Here is a 21,330-nt window from a genome sequence, read left to right on the forward strand (position 1 = left end):
TGAAACAAAGAATAAACAAACTACCTAGCCTCCTTTCCTGAATGGAGATGGAGGCCCATATGTCCACTGGGCAGCCCGGGACATCTTAATTTGAATTGTAGAGACAAAACAGACATGACAGCCCTGATCAAAGCACATCTCATTCATCATAATAATCATTAGCCCTTAACTCCCTCTACTCTTGCTAAGTGCAGGTCTACTGAAGCTCCATGATATCAGACATGATGAAGTGTGCATGTAAAATTCATTGCAGAGTCTGCATTATAGATAAAATGGAAATTCTAGAATAAGGCTGTCAAAATATCTACACTTCAGTGTGCATTTACACCAACCAGTCTACAAAAATCCTCTAACAAGGTTATAATAAATCAGTATTTTTGCCTGCACTGGCAAAACTTTCCCTAAGCTAATAATATCTGCAACACATAGATCAATAATCTTGAGTGTTCATATATACTCTTTGAAACAATTGAGTGCATATCCGTAGATGCAATATAACCTTGTTAGGCAGAAGAATTAACCAGATCATTCGCATATGGCAATTAAAACAGCTGGAGTAGCACCGTGTTAGCACCTTTAGCCTTTGACTGCTAATTCAAAATCACTGCCAGTAAAAACATTTATCAAATTATCTTTTTTCTTACATGGAACACTTACAAGCTGCTCAATAAGCAGCTACCATCAACCATCTTTTGACCACTTTATTTAAGTCTCTAAGAAAGTCTGCCAGTAACTTCAGCCAACACATAAAGTGCACTGCAAGTACAAAGGAACTCTGAAGTGTGATTTGAGGAAGGTCTGCGATTCTGTTTCACTCTAAGACAGAAGGTAAATGAAAGAGTTTCCAAACATTTTGGCTCATTAAATGTGATGACAACTATAATTTCCTGTGCAATTGTATAGGAGAGAATATCAATGTTGGATTATGAAAAACAGAGAATGAAGACTGTGCAATACTGCTGCAATGCAGTCCATCATCCATTACCCTTCTAACTGTGTCAGTGAGTACAAAACAGTTGTTGTAGTTCTTCTGTCATATATCTGGATGCAGTTTTGATTTAATTGATGAGCATAGTTAAGTTCAGTTACTGGATGTCTACTGTATCAATGTTTAGAATCCACTTCTAAACTTGCTGATCAAACTAAACTACTTAAACTTCCTCTTAAGATATGCCACTGCGATTATGGTGTGTTTTTTTAACAGCAAATTCTGCATTCAAAACAACACATGAACATCTACTTAGGGGACCCAAGGCTCAAATAACAATTTGTGTTTGTAATGTTCTACTGTATATATTGAGACATACGTTGACATCAGAGCTGCTACTTCCATGCACTGAACTAAGCTCACAGTTTCACATAAGGAACATCCAAGGGTACTTCCCTCTCTCGGTAAACTGGAGAAATAGTACAAATTCCTTAAACTAAGAGCAGCAAATAAAGCAGCAGGGCAACACCTGATCCATGGCTGGTTACTCCTGGTCCAAGGAAACATTTGCCAGCTTTTTATCAGATTGTTGGTGGTACTGTTAACATGCCCTGCCTTTCCAAACACACACACAGTCATTACTTTGACATTTGATGACATGCTGACATGCTGAATGAAAATGATATGGGGAAAGTTTCTGGCCTGCTTCACGGGCAAACCATGCGTCAATCTTCAAACCAAAAAATGTTTGGAACTGAGAAGATGTGAGCTCACAGAGTCAAATTGACATATATATTTATCATAATATGACCTATATTGTGTGAGTGTTTTTCTCCTCACTTTTATTTGACATTTATGAAATATATTTATATTTTACAGTTTAGCACAATCTAACGTTATCAGTCTTGATCATTATATAACACAGGTTATATAACACAACGCAGTGTTATAAAGAGGCCCACTTCAGTATCATCCCATTATTTACAGATCTGTATCTTTAGATCTGAGGAGGAGCCCACCAACATTGAGCAGTCGGTTATAATGGAACAGAAGGATGTAAAAGTTTAGTTTTTACAATGGCCGACACCATATACAGTCACAGAGGTTTAAAAACGAATGGGCCAAAAGAGGTCCTTTTCAAAAACACCCATTACATGGAGCTTTCATGGGAACGGACAACACTCTTTTACACATTATGTCCCTATAACAGGAAAGTTTTACTTTGCATTTATAGGGAAAAAACAAACGAGAGATAAGAAATTGGGTATTTTTTTATCCACACTGGTGACATAGCTCTAAAGATAGCAATGTCGGTCAGTTGGTCGGTCCACCGCTTTGGTCTAAATTGATTAATCTCAACAACTATTAGATGGATTGCCCTTGGTGCAGATATTCATGTTGCCCAGAGGATAAATCCTAATAATCTTGCTGATCCCTGACTTTATATCTAGCCAGCAGGTCAATTATCCAGTGGACATCTACTAATTAGATTGATATGAGACAACTAATACATTTGATGATGGATTGCTATAAAAATTATCCACATTTACACATCATGGATGAAGTGTAAACTTTTCATCCAGTGCCATCAGGTTAGAATAGTTATTTGCCCAACACTCTTTATGGCCAAATAGCTGCAAACTAATGATATTATTATCAACACTCAGCTGTACTACTATATGTGTTAAGTGCAGATTAGCAAATGTTAGCATGCTTACAAGCTAAACTAAGCTGATAAGCCTTATATCTGTTTACTGTCAGCACGTTACAATTGACAGTGTGAGCATATAAGCATGCTGAAGGAAGCATTTGCCTCAAAAAACTGCTGTGCATTACATACAGTAGCTGCTAGCATGTTTGTAGAATGCGTTTAAATCTGAAAAGGTGGACTGATTTTGAGGATCAATCGCTAAAGAACAATGGGTTTTTGTCTAAATACAAAAACACCCTTTGGAGCATTGAGACATAAAATCAAAGTTTGTGTCATCACTCTGTACAGGGAAGTACTGTACAGCATTCAGCCCTCCTCCCAACATCCTTCACATCCCTCATCATTACACAAAGTGTTCCTCACAGTTATGGTATAGGAGGTATTCCAGCTATGTGATCTCTGTACAGTATGTGCAACACTGAGGCCAGCATCATTTAACCATCATGTCAAGGCCACCTTGTATCCTCCCAGTGTTTATATAAAAAATATGCATATGTAATCAAGTAACAACAGTTTTTTTTGTCAGTGTCTTTGGCACTGTCATCACCACCATCATCATTATGAACAACCTCATTTGTGCAGTCATTGTCATCACCACCCACATTTCTTATAAAATCATTACATCTCACATCCGCTTACAGTCAGACAAACTGTTCATCCATCACTCCCTCACAGTTGTTCTTATGTGGGACCAGTTTAAGTTTGGGGTTGACAAAGGCTGGTCTGTTTCTAAGCCAGGAGCTGGAGCATTGTGAACTCTGTGAAGCAGCAGCAGACAAAGACTGACTGACCTGCAGGCTAACAGCTCACAGACATGTCAGAGTAGTGATCCAGGCCTGTTTGGATTGGCCTTGGTCCAGCAGGACCAGCGAAGTTCTGCATTTCTAACAGTTTAAAAACTCACCACTTTGGCAGCTAGAGGCAAATACCTTCATACTACTTTGTTCTCAAATGACTACAGATGCTCACTTGAGAGTTTCCCATGACAGCTGTCCTATCAGTCACCAGACAAGTGATTTGTATGGATTAAAGGTGTGTTGTTGGCAGTGAGTTATTCCTTCTCCGATGCTGAAATGATCCAAATGTAAAAACATAGCCCTGTCAATTAAAGCACAGATCATATTGATATGTCTGTGCCTGACCGTACCACACTCTCAACCTGCAAGAGATTCATCTAATCTCCTCATTTATATGTAGACAGCTTGTTATAGTCTTTTGGTCATGAGGTGGAATCAAGTTCTCAAATCATTCCCACATGACGAGTGCTCAGGACAGTCTCTAATTCACACATCTGCAACTGATTAGTCTCATCTGGGTAAGCTCTCCCTTTTGTGGCCTGCTTTGACGCTGATGAGATCAAAAGCTAGTGCTTTCTCTCTCCAAGGTCACCCTGCTCTCTTACAACTGGCAATTCGCCACTGACTTACCAATGGCTGAGTGCTGGCCCTGACACTCACCAGACACTGCTCATGAATATTCATATAGATGTTTGCAACAAATCAACTGTCACAAGAGAAGGAGGTCAGTGACAATGAAACAATTCCGGCTTTCTTCTGGCCGCATTTCATTGCCAGGCACACACTCACAAAAAAGAAAATACTCCTGTGTGGATTCTGTCAGATGTCTAAATACAACATTTACACTTCGCAGCATTTCACAGCTAGCTACAGTTTCTAGTGTAGAGCAAGTTTTAATTGGAGGGTCAGATAGCTACACAAGGACACTATAACACAATTTGGCTTTTAAAGGAATCGAATGGCCATCGCGAAATGCACTTATTCACTTTTTTTAAAGAGTCAGATTAGAAGATATTGTTTCCACTCACCTATTTGTGAGTTACCTATGGAGCTAAAACCAAAAGGCTTAGCTTAGCTTGGAAGCAGGGTTAACAGCTAGCCTGGCTCTGTCCAAAATATGCCCTTCAATACATCTAAAACTCACTTGGTAACACATTTACCACATTTCTAAGAAGTAATTACAGCACACAACTCCCTATAACCACACATTGTCAGTTTAGATGTTTGTTAATGTACAAATAAGACAAGATGTAACTATTGATTACAATTGATTATAAATTATTGAGCTGTAGTCTTGTTTGTAGGTGTGTTTTTTACGTTTGGACAGAGCCAGGCTATATGTTTCCCCCTAATACTAACCTTTATGCTAGCTGTTTCCTAACTTCCATTTTTTATGTTAACACCCCCTAGTTCAAGGTTTATAGCACACAGACATGATAGTGATTTCGATCCTCTCATCTAACTCTTGGCAAGAAAGCCAAGAGTTACATCAACTTCTCTCCCAATACATTGAACTGTTCCTTCAATGACACAATTGCTGGCATTAAAACAACTCTTATGTTACAGGACTGTCTCTCCTTGACTTCTGCTCTACTATCTTAATAGTTAAAAAGTTATACACACACAGAAGCAAGATATTGCACGTGTTAAAACTTAAAACTATAATATGGTATAAGCTACAGCATGTAGACAGAGATGGTTCGGAGCCAGCGAGAAATAGTCTTACATTTAGAAATCAGAGGGCATCATCACAATTTCTAAACCTGACATTCTACTTGGTCTTTGTGTATTTTCTATAAGCTTAAATATTAAAATCTGCAGCCATTTACATGTTTAGACTGGGGGAAAAAAACATTCAAGAGCAGTAATGCTACCAAGAAGGAGAAAAAAAAGGGTTGGTTGAAAATGATTCAAGCAGGTTTAAGGTAGTCTACTAACAGCATGCAGGTTTCTGGCATAATAAGGGGGGAAAATACAGAATATGTGTTAAGTTAATAGGTGATATTTATAATTTAAAAGACAAAAGTTTACACTTGAATCATACTTTTAAAATACTGATTGAAGTTGAAGTGATGGATCACATCACTCCAGTTCAGAGGTCTTTACATTGGCTTCCTGTATGTCAAAGAATTGATTTGAAAATCTTGCTCTTAGTTTATAAAGCACTAAATGGTTTAGGGCCAAAATACATTTCCGATTTTCCCCCTGCCCCAGACCTGCCCCGATCGGTCTGGGGCAGGTCTGCTTTCTGTCCCCAGAGTCAAAACTAAACAAGGAGAAGCAGCGTTCAGTTATTATGCTCCGTATATTTGGAACAAACTCCCAGATAACTGCAGGTCTGCTGAAACTGTCAGTTCTTTTAAATTAAGACTGAAGACTTTTCTTTTTACCATTGCTTTTAATTAAATATTTAAGATTGATAACTTACACTGCACTGTAACTTTTACTGTCCTGTTCTCTTTTTCTTTGTTTTTAGCTTTTTATCATTGCTTTTAATTAAATATTTCCATTTAACTCTTTTAACCCTGATTGTAACACTGTAACTGTTATTATATTTTATGTTGCTTTTAAACTTTTTTATATTTCCCTGTTGCTTTTATGTTTTATGTAAAGCACTTTGAATTACCTTGTTGTTAAAATGTGCTATACAAATAAACTTGCCTTGCCTTGCCTTAACTAGGTCACCTATTAACTGTAATTAATGGATACAGCTCTGGGGGGGAAAGTTTGCTTTTGGAAGTATCCAGTGCAAGTGTTGCCCATCAAAAGGAGTTAAATCTCAATAAACCCACATCTGAGTCCTTTGCTTCTGAAGCCAACTAGGATTTAGCCTGAGAATTCCTCAAGTGGTTCACTGAAGGTTATAATGAGTCTTATAAGACATAAGTGCTTGGTGTGCAATACAAAAGTTAAGTCTTCAACCAAAACCTTCATAATTACATATATTGCTTTATCCTACTTTGTGTCACTATTCATCCCAGCATTTTAGTTATTTGCATATTGTCTGGCTTTGTAATTACTGGCTCATGAAAGCATTATGTTATTTTAAAGACTAATGCACTATTTACATTTGGTTTTGCAAATTACAGTTGACCTTAGTTGGATATAAGTAACTCTCTTGTACTTATTCCAACACAATTTGTGGGTGTGACAAAAGAGAAACCACAAAAATAATAAACTGTGCTAGCTGACACAGTTAGCAGTTGTAGTTTAACATTTCGTCAGATCTGTGAGCAAGCAAATATTGACAGACATCTTTTATCTCCTCCCCAAATACCCTTGTTGGAGCAATATCTTTTACGATAGTTACCTAGTCTATACTTTTGTGAATCCAGTTTTTATCCTACTGTACAATAACTTAATATTGTTTGTGAGATCTAAGGTCTGTGTCTGATTTAAAATCACTATCACTTAGTTTTTTATCCAATACTGTTTGCACAGTTTTTCAATTGCTTCCAATAAAGATTTCAAAAGCCATCAGCTGTCTTTGACCTTTATTGGAAGTGCAATTAGCTTGTTGCATAGCTGTGCAATTAGCTTGTTGCATAGCTGTGCTCCTTCACGTACAAGGTCGGTGTAACTTTAATATTTGTTTCATGTAATACTGTCCATCCTTTGACTTATTAATAATACAGGTTAGTTGTCAGGATGGTAACTGGTGAATTAAAAGAGATCCATTTGTTGCTGTCACTGTAATTTGACTGAATAACAACATCAGCCAAAATATACGTCCTCAGATAACTTTACGGCCTAAAATCAGACAAGGTTCTTGTTCAAAGATAAAGAAAGTGCTTCAACACACTTTAAGAATAAACAGTTGCCAGAGAGGCATTTGCAATCAATCAAGAAGCCGCAGCTGCTTACTTCACATGACCAAACATGGTCACATATGAAAAGGTCCCCGATACAAATTCCACACAGTTTACAAGCCACAACATACTGTAGTGGTGACCTTTTCTGATGCTCATTAAAATGTTTGTGTACTGTTTGGTTGAAAAGGAGTGTGTTGTTTTGTGGCTCATAACCATCGACGGGTAAAGTGGAGATTTGCAAGCATTTTATAATTTCTCTTCATGTTCAACAGGACACTCACTCAGGCTCTTCAGCTCTCTACTCAGTCCTCTGCAGCTCAGCTTTGGTTTAAGCTCAAAAGGACACAAGCAGTCCATAATCGGCTGACAGGTGTACTTTTCAAAATGTGGACATTGTTGCTTGATGCTGTATTTTGTCCATGATACCAACTTAAGAGTCTGTGTGATTGTTGAAACTGGAATAAAAATATGTTTGGTGACACAAGAAGCTCCTCAACCAGATACTCAATGGAAATAGATGCAGTAATGTGCACTCCCTGTTCTGAATCTCATCAGCTGAGATGGTGTACTCAGCCTCCTTTTAAGGAAGTACACAGGCAATGTTAGTTGTAGTGTCCCAGCTTGGTAAGGTGCAAGGCTGTGGACAGTGAACATGGTTTACTCTGGGAAATACCTGCTGCTATACAAAGTGGCAGTCCAAGAATAACTGCTTTTGCATTGTGATTGCTATTAATTATCTTTCCATAATACTGCTGGGAGGCAGAAAGTACTGGAAGGCTGATTGTCATCATTACTGTCAATAAAAGGAAACTGACTATGGCTGTTAGAAGCAGATTTTAGAATATTAAAAGTTTTAAATAGCAGATTAGGAACAGAGGGACTTTAAAACAAATAAATCCTACTTCTAAATCTTTCTAGTATTTATGTAAGGAGTTTAATTTCTCCTTACATAATTAGAGTTGATGGCAGACTGATTGCTGATGAATGCCTCCATTAATGTCAGAGCCACTAACACTCACCTCTACCCACCTCCTGTAATTTGCTGATGTGGAAAACCATTTCCTCTCCCAGTTAGAGAGTCCCATCTGGACAACTAGAGAGCAGCCAGCCTACCTCTCTGTCAAATCACAACACTTTTAAGCAACAAAGACTAATTTGTGCTCAGACTAAAACATTAGCAGCTGTATCTCTACCATATTTGTTTCTCATTTGGGTTTTTTGAGTCACAAAATCTTTTTAACAACGACACAAACACACAGCTGTTTTTACTCTCATGACGTAAAATCCTTCTGATTTTAGTAATCAAGCAGGGGAGAGGATGCTCCCGAAACCCAAACACATTTCCAGTCCCCGGAGATGAGTGTATGGTAATAAACTCACACACTCCAACCCGATGCGGTTGTGGCTTTTATCTTCAATACCATCTAAGGAATAGGAGTCTGACTTGGCATGTTCACATCGACAACCAGCTTTTCCACAGACAGACGTCTGCTCAATGTATGAGTAACAGAAACTAAAGTCAAATTATAGTAGTGACTGCTGTGTTGGACAGAGCAGATGCAAGTGCTAAGCCTCAAGGAAAGGGAAAAAAAGAGGAATTTGGAATTTAGAAGACACCGATTTGTGGACAGATGCACCATCAAATTGCATGTTTAATTATTTCATGAAAGGGAGGAGGAAAAGGAATTTGCCACTTCTCTGTCCTCCCGTTACAGCAATACAGGTCCTGCCTTCCTAATACCATTTTATGTATGATTCTTGGATGCAGTGCCTTCCAGTTCCCATCCACTTGCAGAAATATACAAAAGGATACAACTTTATATTTTCATCTTTCAAAGAATCTTTTAAAGTAACTGGATGAGCCTCCACAGAAAGGAATTGCCATTTAACTGTCTTTTACATCTACAGTAAAGAATTTATTGCTTAGTAGTTAATATTTACAGATTTTGTTCATAGAATAAACTATTTCTTTGCAGCTGTTACTCTGCCTGAGGATGTCAGTCTCTCCAGGACCTTCCTCAAGCCGGAGCACATATTTGTCTAAAGAGGGGAGACGTTTCAACATCCTGTTCAGTCCCTTGAACATCTATTACTTTAGCTTATTCTCTGCTTTTTCCCAATTCATTTCTCAACATAAGATTCATAAGAGGTATATGAATAATTCACTTGCAGCCTGTCACATCATTATCTAGATTAAATCAGATCAGATAAAATATTTTCCCTAAGGGGAGAGGAGGAGTGAGGCATCCATAACATATAACCTTATTTCTGTCAACAAGTAAGTTTATTCATTGGAATTTAGAGCATCTGTTCCTGATCTAAACTCGTTTAAGTCTTAATGAGCCTTACACCTTGTCATGACATCAAATGATGTATTGACACCACCACAACTTTGTGATCACTTAGTGTTGACACAGCTCAGTCAGTGCCAGTAATTATTTGCTCAGCCCAGATTACAAATATCTGATTCTTCCACCTAAGTCACGCTAAATACAAAAAACATTGATTGATCTACATTAACAAGGTTATAAGATAGCATTACAGTTTAACATAATCAAACTTACCAGGCCGACACAAAGTGACTGTTCGTGCAGGGAATCAGCAGCTGGAGAGCAACCAGAGGTTTATAAGCACAGCATGCAGTGTACAGCCCCGCCTGTTCAGGCTGCAACTCAGTGAAGTTCAAACACGGCTGATGTGTGCGTGCAGTTTGACTTTAGGTATGTATTTAAATTGTAATGCTATTGATACATCTAATTTCAATCCAATCTAAGTTCTATTAGGAAATGTTTTTTCTGAGAAAATTATAAACTTTGAGTTTTTTGGTGCACCACTAAAGCACTGTATGCAATGCATAAGAATTATCTGAATGATTAATAAAATGCTGTCCTAATATATTTATTTTTTCAATTTTATTATTATTTTCAAAGCAATTCATGAACAGGCTTGAGTTCTCTTCCACTCCCCTGGTGTGAATGCAGGTTTGGAAAGAAATGTAAAAGACAGCTATACTTCAGATGCCTGACTGAAATGACATGATGGACCTCTGCAATATAAATTATGCCAATGTCTACCAACATACATGGTATCAGTGCTGCAACATAGATGCATGCATGGGAACCAGAGCATTTCCATCCAATTAGAGGGTTTCTCCCTGGCTCAGCCCCACTGGTTTGGCCAAATTACAGAAATGCTTGAGAAATGCGGAGCCACTCCTCTGGACCCATCTGTGGTAGTCAGACAGACTCAGTTGTTTGTTGTTTTCAGTGGGTTTAAGGCGACCAGAATCCAAATTGCAGGCATATCTGTATTTCCCAAACAGCATTGTTGTTGTTTTATAATTTGTTTCTATTGCTCCATCACATCATTTATAACTTTAACTATAACTTTATGTGAGCTTGACATCTGACACGCCTTCCTGTTGTGAAAATTATCAACTATCTTATAAAAATTAAGTTTAAAATTAACACAGAAAGAAAATAAAAATAAAATAGAAATAAATATAATAGAAATAGAAATAATATTTTGGGAAAATTTGAATTCCCATTTATTTCAACATGCATACTCTCTCATACGTTAAGGTGGGAACTGCGGGGAAGACATTACATCATCTGACAGAAATTACAAATATATCAGTGTGTTCAACTCTTACTACTCTTAGTATCTACAAACGCATGTTCTTAACTTATCTCTTTTTCCTTTATGACCTAACAGACCAGTGTACAAAATAACAGCGGCAGAGAAACACAACAAACAAACAGGATACACAACTGAAGCATAGTGCCATACATCTACAAACAAGAGACGCATTACAACACACAGTGGTAACATGAGATGACAAGTAAGGTAGTGCTGCTGTAAGATATAATGTTCACACAAAAGAGTGGCTCGTAACATTTTCACTTGTGTTATTAACATTACCAAAGCAACATGAAATTTCACATACATGATAAGAATTTAGAATTTAAAATGAAGAAAAAAAGTGTGCTTGTGTTTTACCACTAAACTCTGGTTTTCATATTTATCGAAAATAATGGTATTTACCATTTACATGTTCACTTGTTGCATTTAATTAAGAAAAATCTTAGTAATAAAATCATAATATAATAAATAGTGCAAAGCATAACCCAGTTATCACCCCAAATAGGCATGTTTGTTAGCCACAGCGCTTTAAACTCAACCAATTTTGTGTCAGAGTGAATGTACTGAATAAACCTTATATAAAAACATCTTCAGCAGTCTTATTCTTAATGAGAAGGCCATTTAACAGTATGAGTAACTCATATGTGTGGGACAGAACAGAATTGCAGTGGTTTTACATATTTACAACATTTCTGTGGCTCACAATTACCCCGTTGTTGGAATGAACAAGCTGGTTTTCAATATCTATTAAGTAATATTTGTTAACGGAGGGTTTTATTTCTTAAAAAGTAGCTGAGCACTATGTTAATACTGAAGGCACAAGTTGAAACGCGAGGAAATAACCCTAAAGCTTATCAATGTAACCAAAAAGCATCTTTAGGAAAGGAGATTTTCCTATTTCTGAATATGAAATATTGCAGGATTTTTCAGCTGCACCAATCTATTATAAATCTTCAAGGTAGAGTTAATGAGTAATAAATAAATAACCGTACAGGCATAAATAAGGACAACTAGCATAAAAATCAGACACAATACAAACACTTCCTCAATGCTTACATATAATACAACTCAACACCGTGCTTAAACATTTACAGTAGTTTCTCCTGCCCCTGACAGACCAGTCTGACCTGTGACATACACATTCTGCATTCATGTCAGGCCACTACAACACATACAGCTACTTCACATCTATCCTTTAAATAGTATTAACAACAATTTGTTGTTGTTATCGGCAGATGTTATAATGAGTTATGTTCAAGCTTTTCATTGTACCTAATAAAAATGTGGCTCTGTCAAGTCTTACAGGCAGTTTAGCGCATTTAAGTTGATGGTTTGGCTTTTCCCTGGTCCTCCACCTTTTTAATTGCCGCCTGAATCTTCGCCTGGTCTCCCAAGAGCTGCCGGGGTTTCACAGGCTTGAGGTTTTCATCCAGCTCAAGCAGCACAGGTATCCCTGTAGGTAAAGTCACGTTGGCAATATCCTCATCTGATATACCTATCAAAATAAGGACAGTAATAATATTAAGATCACACCAGACAAACTAACCACAACTAGGCTTGATGACAGTTGCAGTCTCTATTTTGTAATAGTACATAACATACATATATACATATGCCTGAACACTGTAATGATATCCTGTTTATTACCAAATGTGTGACACAATTCCATATATATATAGCCTGTGCTGCATAATATTAAGTAATAGGTGATATGTGTTAAATTACAGAGTGCCCTGCGGCATATGGAGGCTCTAAAGCTTATGAGTGCGATTAAAGGTCAGTGTGAACTTCATCGCCACAACCAAATGTAACATAAACTCACTGGCCTTTTTGCACAAGTTCAACCTTCCATTTCTGGAACTTGAATGTTCTTCCTATTTCAATGACTGATGACTAGAAACAGCAGCGTGTAGAATCCAGAAGCTGTTGCTGAATTCAACTCAATGTATTTCCCGCACAAAGACAAAAGCTGAGGGAACACCATTTAGAATAGCTTTGGTCTGTTCAGTAACATACCTTCCAGGTGTTTCAGCAGAGCCCTGCAGCTGTTTCCATGAGCAGAAATGAGCACAGTCCTGCCTTTCCTTATCTCTGGCACCACAGTGCTCGTCCAGTATGGCAGCAGCCTGTCCAACACCTCCTTTAGGCTTTCTGCTCGGGGAAGGTTCTCCTTTGGCACGTCACAAGTGGTGTATCTGCGGTCATTGTAGATTTCCAGAAAGTAAGGGTGGGAATCATCAATCGAAGGTGGAGTGATGTCATAACTCCTTCTCCACAACTTCACCTTTTCATCTCCATGTTGTTGAGCCATCTCTGTCCGGTTCAGGCCAATCAGGGCACCATAGTGGCGCTCGTTCAATCTCCAGGACTTGACCACAGGGACCCACTCTTGACCCATAGCCTCCAGCACCAACCATGCTGTCTGAATGGAACGGCTGAGTATGGAGGTGAATACTATGTCAAACTTGTAGCCCCGCTCCTTCAGCAGCCTACCACAGTCCTGGGCCTCCTTCACCCCATCCTCGCTCAGCTTTTGGTCAACCCAGCTGCAGAAGCGGTTCTCTTTGTTCCAGGCCCCCTCCCCATGCCTCAGCAGAAAGAGTTTGTACTTGGACATTGAACCAGAAGCAGAACCCTGCACACATTCAACAGAAATTAACAAAACGTTATGCAGTTAGTGCATTAAAAATGTGAACATATTACACAAATTCAAACATAATATCACCACTAATATTCAGCTTACAATACACAGCCTCATTTAGTCACAAGTATGTCTATCTTATGTCAGTTCAGGCGCAGTAACTTTAACTTAACTTACTTTAGTGCCAGCAAGAGGCTAGAGCTTCTCTTAAAAAGTGACAGGTTAAATGCAGATAGATACAACAACAGTTACCCTTATTTACTAGCATTATAAAGAGACTAGCCACAAAACAATGTTAGATAACGTCAACTAACTACTATATGCAAATAAGCCATTGGATGTTGCTGCAAAGCAACATCCAATCAAGCCTTTATTTAGGTGAAGATAGATGGACGTGTTGCTGTGTAAATAACTGTTAGCATATATTATTGCCGCTCAGATCAAGGTAAATACATAAAACGTATTAAAAACAGAATACAGGCATGTAACACCTCGCGCTAAAACGATCAGAATCTTATGGAAATGTCGTCTTACCCTGTGTGGGATTTATATCCGGTCTAAATGTAGCTACTACAGTCGAAAGTGTTGACAGTCTTTGGCCGGCCATGTACAGCAGTGTTCCAGTGAACGTTGATGATTGACATTGCGTTCATCCAATCAGAATGGCGTATATCACATGTGGGCAGTGCCTTTTTTTTAATGTTATGCCCATATTAGGAGTTGTATAAACGGCCGGCTAGTCACGTAGGAGGGAGAAGAAGGGTAAATCAATGGATGTGCTAGAGGTATGGTCGGCTTTTTAACTGATGACTGGTGATGTTTTGTGGAAACGGATTTTTTATAGTTTGGAGAGGATTTAGGATGTTTGTAAGAGAAGAACAGCATTTTAAGACTACTTTGTTTAGAGACAGAGGCAAGGGACCATCTAAATGTTATTTGATGCAAGTGCGTGGGAAAACAGTAGGGGGGAATGGAACCAAATGAAACCTTTTATTAGTGTCTTAAAGAACCAATAGCTTAACAGCAAGCTTAACAACAAGCTTAATATAATGTACAGTAAAGCTACTTTAGTTTTTGAATGTTTCAACACAAAAATTGCCGCATCATTTCACATACACACTCTTCCTTTGTCAATAAACAGGATGTATTGATTTACATTGATTCCCTTTAACCCAACTCAAACCCTTAACCAAAAATCAAATCACCACCCCAAAATGTAATGGTTTACCTTGTGGGCAATAGTCTTTTGACCCCAAATGGCATGTGAGTTCCTGTAACATGACTAAACAATTTCCCATATAATAGGGGCAGACCTGTATTAATCCCATCACAGTAGGCCTTTATTAAGTTTTATATTAATATATGTGTCTGTGTGTGTATATGTTTGTCTAGTGCTGTAAGGAAAGCAACAGCATTTCAGTTTAGGCACAGAGGACCATTCTCTGAGCAATGTCACTTACATTTTATTGTTTGATATACAGTTTATAACACTGCTCCTTCTCATCACAACACCACTTAATTTGCTCATCATATGTGACTCCATTGTTTTCTCAGTAAATACAAGAAAACATGTAAATGTTGTTTTCCATGTTTTTATGTTGTTATCCAAAGGCCCTAATTCAAACTATGCTTTTGTAGGCAAAATGGGCAAAGCATAAATTGGACAAATTCAGAACCATAATTGTAGACAAATGTGCGCATCTGCATTTTCTCTGATTCTTGTCTGTTTATTGTTGTATATAGCAGATGTCAAAAAGCAAGCCAGTAACATTACTACAGGTGACCTGGACATCCACTAGTGGTGCAGTGTTCATGAATTCAAGTGTGCTAAAAAGTAATACAGTGCTTAAATACTGTCTTTTAAATACATATGTTTTTTATAATACATCATAATTAATGTAAACAATATGTATTATTTGAATTATCATAAAGTTAAATTGCAATTTACAAATAAACTTGAAACAAACTGTGCCAGACCCTTCTTGTTAACCTGGTCTTCATGTTCACTGCCATTATAAAGTGTCACATGATTCACTGGTTCCATCTGTTTTAGAGCAGCAAACAACTTCACAAAGACATTCACCACATAATCTACTGCCCAGCATCAAACAGCTTCTTTCTGCCCTCCATACCAGACATGGCATCCACATTCTTACGCCAGTCGGTCACTTCCTCTTTCTGTGGGATGAAAAGAGGATGAGTTTGGATCAGCTCAGTCTGATTAAAACTTGTGTATTTGTAGCGATTTTGTATACCACAAATAGGCATACAGTGTTGGGGAATATTGGGATACATGCTTGTTAATATTAAGCAAAGAATGACATTCCTGCATTGAACATTACTGCCTCAGAAACTGTACAACTGCATTCTTACTTCCTCTGCATTTTCGAAAAAAGAAATGAAAGGTTGTGTCAGTCTACGTTCTAGTTCCTTTAAAAACATTTTAGCAGTTCCGGTTTTACATCAGGGTTTCATTTTAGGCATCATGTGACGCTGCCATCTTTCATATCTGTGTATATGCAGATATGGATAGTAACACTAATGCTAAAGCTAAAGGTACAAATTCCATTAACTTTAGCATTAGTGTTACTATCCTGGATTCGAGCTGGTAGGTCTAAGCTTCCTTACCAAAACAGTGCAGACTGTTAACCCTTATGTGCTGTTGTGGCTGTTTTCAGCCACTAGGGGGTATTTTTGAGTCTTAATTTGGCCATAACTTTTTCTGTGTTTCAGCAAATGGAATGATTTTTGGTGACAAATCTTATTTTGACACATATTTTGGGAAAATGCTTTGAAAAATTTCAAAACCTCAACAGTACACTGTGGGCAAATTCACTACCATTTCGTTATGTTCGTGGCTGAAAACAGCCACTACTTTAAACTGCTGTAAAAATGTATCAGATAAATATTTAAAAATTTTTTTTTGCAGAAATCTATTAATCAACCTCAGTCCTTATCAAAACTACTATTTAAAAAACAACAACAGGATTTTAACTCTTTAATTGCCAAATTCATAAATGATGTCACTGATTTGGGGAAAAAACAACACAAAATGACTTATTTTCAATTTAAAATGTAATTATGGACTGGATTTTTTTTTACCTTTTATCACAGTCTTGGACATGTCAAAGATTAGAAACAACATTGTTTTTGATGCATTGTTAGTTTCTGTGCAGCATCAGATTTTAACTTTTTCTCCCTCATTTACTGTTCGTGGCTGTTTTTGCCCCATTGAATTCCATTATAACCACATTTTTTGATTGCAAAGCCATGACACCAGATAATCATGCATTTTTGATTGTTGGTGGTTTTCCCTGTTGGGAAGAGGTAAAAATTGTAATTTTTACTGTTGATAACCAGGTGGCACCATTAACCCTTTATAGGCCTGTGCAAAAAAAACTCTAAGCATCTGCATCAGATATATGAACACTTTATTATGAACCAAAATGCAACAACAACTTCAAATAAACTGAACAATGGTTCAACAGTTGAGGATGGATGAAGAACTAAACAATTGAACAAACCACAAACTCTGTGTGTGTGTGTATTTTCAGTCTTTCCAGCAGGACTTGCAGCATATCACTTGGTGCTCTTTGCAAGTGTGTCCACCACAACGGATGCAAGTGCTGACTGTTTTTTTTTTGTCCTGTGCAGCACTTGCATGTTCCCCTCTTCCCTTCTGAGCTGCTGGTGTCTGCTGGTGTCTGTGGATTTGTGTCTGGAGGGACAGCTGCAGGAGACTTAATCTCTCTCACCAGTGCAGCAGCAACTGGTGCGCGAGGGAGGTGCTCTCTCCTCAATATTGCTGCAGAGACCAGAGAATTTCCCAGCTCTTGTAGGAAAAGCCTTCTCCGAAACAGCTTTGCCAGTTTGTGGTTTGTTCAATTGTTTAGTTCTTCATCCATCCTCAACTGTTGAACCATTGTTCAGTTTATTTGAAGTTGTTGTTGCATTTTGGTTCATAATAAAGTGTTCATATATCTGATGCAGATGCTTAGTGTTTTTTTTGTTTTGTTTTGTTTTTTTGCACAGGCCTATAAAGGGTAAAAGGTGCCACCTGGTTATCAACAGTAAAAATTACAATTTTTACCTCTTCCCAACAGGGAAAACCACCAACAATCAAAAATGCATGATTATCTGGTGTCATGGCTTTGCAATCAAAAATGTGGTTATAATGGAATTCAATGGGGCAAAAACAGCCACGAACAGTAAATGAGGGAGAAAAAGTTAAAACCCGATGCTGCACAGAAACTAACAATGCATCAAAAACAATGTTGTTTCTAATCTTTGACATGTCCAAGACTGTGATAAAAGGTTAAAAAAAAATCATTTTGTGTTGTTTTTTCCCCAAATCAGTGACATCATTTATAAATTTGGCAATTAAAGAGTTAAAATCCCGATTTTTTAAAAAAACATTTAGTAGTTTTGATCAGGACTGAAGTTGATTAATAGATTTATGCAAAAGAATTTTTTAAAAATATTTATCTGATACATTTTTACAGCAGTTTAAAGTAGTGGCTGTTTTCAGCCACGAACATAACGAAAGGGTAGTGAATTTGAACAACGCACTGTTTTATGTATGCTGTACTAATATATGTACCCAGAACTCACAGGAAAGAAACACTAATACAGAGTGGATTGTACTCATTAAATAAAGCAAACTGACTCAAAGTGACACCACATAATATTAAGCAATAAATTGAAGTTAGCAGCCCTTACCTTCTCCTCCTCCTTCTTCACAGTCTTGAGGTTGGCCTTGAAGTCCACAGACTCTTTGACCTTAGCGCCCAGCAGAGCTCCCAGCATGGCGTCAGCAGACACCCTCACCCTCTTCAGGTTCGGTCTTTTCATTTTGCCCTTCAGCTCAAAGATCTTCTGAGACAGGTCCCGTATCTTTTTCCAACACGACAAACCCACCCTCAATGTTACTTTAAAATATATAATTCCCTCATGGTATTGGTGACATACAGTATGCATCCCTTAAATGTGTCAGATGCTTTATGTGAAATGATAGAACTCAAAACTATAAGCTATTCACAAATATTACATACCTCTATTTCATTTTTCATCACTTTAGAATTAATGTCATACCGCTCTTCATCAGCCACATCGATTTTCTGGTGCAGCTCTTTGCAAAGATTCTGTGCACAGAAACCTTTAATTAATGTATTACACTTGTTTAAGTACCAACTGAACAATTTGAATGTAACTTCATGGAAATACTGACACGGTAAGGAACTATGTACAGAGATGTTGCAGTATGTCTATGTAAATTTTTTCATAAAAATGCCACAATACTGATTTATATACATACACAAGGGATTTGTGGTGGCATTTTTATGTTCTGGAGATTAATCTAAGTACTGTGCTGTTTACATTGGAAGTGTTATCTAATAAGTCCCTATTAAAACTACTTACATTGATGTCTGTGGATTATTCTGACTAATTCTGAGACATTGTTCTTGGCAAGAGGCACTGTTGTTGAGATTTTCACATTTTTCAATGCTTTGAGCACCACAAACCAAATTCACCTCAACGAATTGCTTGCAGCTAGATCCCACTAGGGGTAGGTGAAGTGACCCTTTTAAAGTTTTGTGATTTCAATGTTGACTTTTTTAGAGCCAAAAACAAAACAAAAACTCCATATGTGGATTAAAATGGTACAGTGATAAATATACCTGTAGATCCTGCATAGACAGGCCTGACAGCTGGAGTTCTGGGACTCTCTCAGTGAGGGTTCTCTCTCGTTCATCTTTTCTGACTTGCTTATCATTCTCCAGCATAGTCATAGCCTTCTTTAGCAGTTTAGTCTGGTGCACATACAAAATCACACCTTAGTCAAAGAAAGTAAATTCTTGAACAAGATTGATTGATTTACAGCATTATCGTTAACACACAGTTGCACATAATATACCTTCAAGAACAGTCTGCGAGATGCAGAGATCTTTGGCTTTGGTTTCTGGAAAAGACGACGATGTACATGTTAGATTTCTGGCAAAATCTTTAATATATGCAACAGTGGGTTTCCCAGTGTTAATTTTTCTGTGCAGGGTTTGCACATTAGTCATGTTATGATTCATTAAACACACAGAATGACAACATACTATATATATATATATATACTACAGCCTGAGTAGAATTATATTATATACCATTGTTATAAGTTAATTGATTTCACGCATAATCAAAGCATTTACGCATATTTGTGAATTTGGCGTGCAGAATATGCAATTTTTTATAATTCAACACAAGTGCAGTTTGCAGTCCTACATACGATAAATGACTTAATATTTATGTATGTTGACATATGTTTAAGACGTTTGTTCTGTCTTTGACAGTAGAATCAACTCACTGAAGACCTGTCCAGTTAGGACGGTGGTGTCCAAAATTCAAGCAGAGAAAGAGAAAAAGGTGCAATTTATTACATTTAAAAAAAAAAATTCTAGTTCTAAAATGTCAGTTATTGTGTGATGAAAGTAAGTGAGACGTGTACTTACGCTTCAGACATGGTTGAAGTTCTGTGTGTCTCCCTGTCTAATCTATCAAAGTAAAAAAGAAAGGAAGAATAACACATATTTCAGCTGATTCTCTGTGAACACACAAAAAAGCTAAATTAAGCAAAACTGACCATTGTTTTTCATCACTGAGAAATCCTATATACCGTAGGTTACAATTCCATAGCAGGGGAGACAAACAATGTGTGACATTGTCTAAAGGTCAAACCTATGACTTCTAATTCTAATCTCTAAAATGAATCCAAAAACTTTTGTAATTACCTGATCAGTCAAGACTAGAGAGGGCAGGATTCATTTTATTACATTGAAATCACACAACAACATTATAAACAATGGGAATAGGTTGAAAAGAAGAAGAACACATAAATCAAATCCACACTGGGATGTGTTATTTATAACTTCTACTTGGACTTCTGTTCAAGATCTGAGGATGCCAGCTGATCTCAAACGTGAACCAAAAAAAAACCCTCTCCTCCCTGACTCACTTGTTTAAAATGAAATAGTATTCAGTTGAGACCAACAAATGACATTCAGATGTAAAAAATCATAACTTGCATTGACATAAATGCTGCTTTAAAGTAAAACAATTAAGCCATGCTTTTTAATTCTGATTGATTTGGAGTATTGTAATGAGAAACCTCCATCTGTTGTTTTATCTTGTTTTTTAATATTTCAAAATAAAACTCCTTACCTTATACAGTAGGCAGCAAATACTCACAGGCAACTTTTTCTGAGACGAGAAGGGCAGAAAGAGGCTAGATATATAGATTCCTGCGCTCATGTGAGTGGCTCACTAAAATAGCCCCTCCGTCCGTCCTCACCATTCTTGCACTGCGTCTCTCACATCCCATAAGTATGAGGTGTGAAAGTTCTTACTGGGACTGTCCACCTGTGATGCTTTCTTAGTGCCTCGAGCCAGATAAGTTTGAAGGAGGTTTAATTCAGTATTATGTGTGTGCACATAAAAGTTAATGCCACATACAGTCCAAGACTTTATTATTTATTAGATCACACAGTGGAGAAAAACAATGGCAAGATTGTTATACTTTTTATTGAGAGAACATTGCTGGTTTCGTGTTTGTATCAAGTATGTAAACCAAATATGAAGATAACATGCTTTCACTGCAATAACTTAATCAAAGACTCCAATCCAATCCAATTTTGAAAGTCTGACAAACTATCACAGCTAGCCGTTGTTAATTCATGAGCGACAAACAATATTTCTCCAAAGTCAACATGCTATTCTGTATATCCAGTAGTGTCTTAAGGTCTTAAGGATCTTGC

The 21,330-nt window shown here is 37.4% G+C and overlaps 2 protein-coding genes across 2 annotated transcripts; both read right to left on the minus strand.

The window, feature by feature from the left end:
• Positions 1 to 10,766: 10,766 nt before the first annotated feature.
• bpgm (2,3-bisphosphoglycerate mutase) lies at positions 10,767 to 14,185 on the minus strand. The gene is made up of 3 exons (XM_038705688.1): positions 14,066 to 14,185; positions 12,907 to 13,525; positions 10,767 to 12,385 (listed from the first exon to the last, which is right to left on the minus strand). Exons 2-3 carry the CDS (start codon positions 13,505 to 13,507, stop codon positions 12,210 to 12,212), a joined length of 777 nt encoding a protein of 258 aa, XP_038561616.1. The 5' UTR covers positions 13,508 to 13,525; positions 14,066 to 14,185; the 3' UTR covers positions 10,767 to 12,209.
• A 102-nt stretch (positions 14,186 to 14,287) lies between these two features.
• Positions 14,288 to 21,313, minus strand: tnni4b.3 (troponin I4b, tandem duplicate 3). Its single transcript, XM_038705689.1, has 8 exons — positions 20,738 to 21,313; positions 20,029 to 20,070; positions 19,884 to 19,890; positions 19,446 to 19,490; positions 19,210 to 19,341; positions 18,583 to 18,672; positions 18,251 to 18,424; positions 14,288 to 15,709 (listed from the first exon to the last, which is right to left on the minus strand). The coding sequence occupies exons 2-8, from the start codon at positions 20,037 to 20,039 to the stop codon at positions 15,623 to 15,625; spliced, it is 546 nt and encodes a 181-aa protein (XP_038561617.1). The 5' UTR covers positions 20,040 to 20,070; positions 20,738 to 21,313; the 3' UTR covers positions 14,288 to 15,622.
• Positions 21,314 to 21,330: the final 17 nt, after the last annotated feature.

Source organism: Micropterus salmoides, unplaced genomic scaffold, assembly GCF_014851395.1.
Source record: "Micropterus salmoides isolate LMB-PRFRI ecotype aquatic unplaced genomic scaffold, ASM1485139v1 Ms_hic_scaffold_8, whole genome shotgun sequence".
NCBI classification, from domain to species: Eukaryota; Metazoa; Chordata; class Actinopteri; order Centrarchiformes; family Centrarchidae; genus Micropterus; species Micropterus salmoides.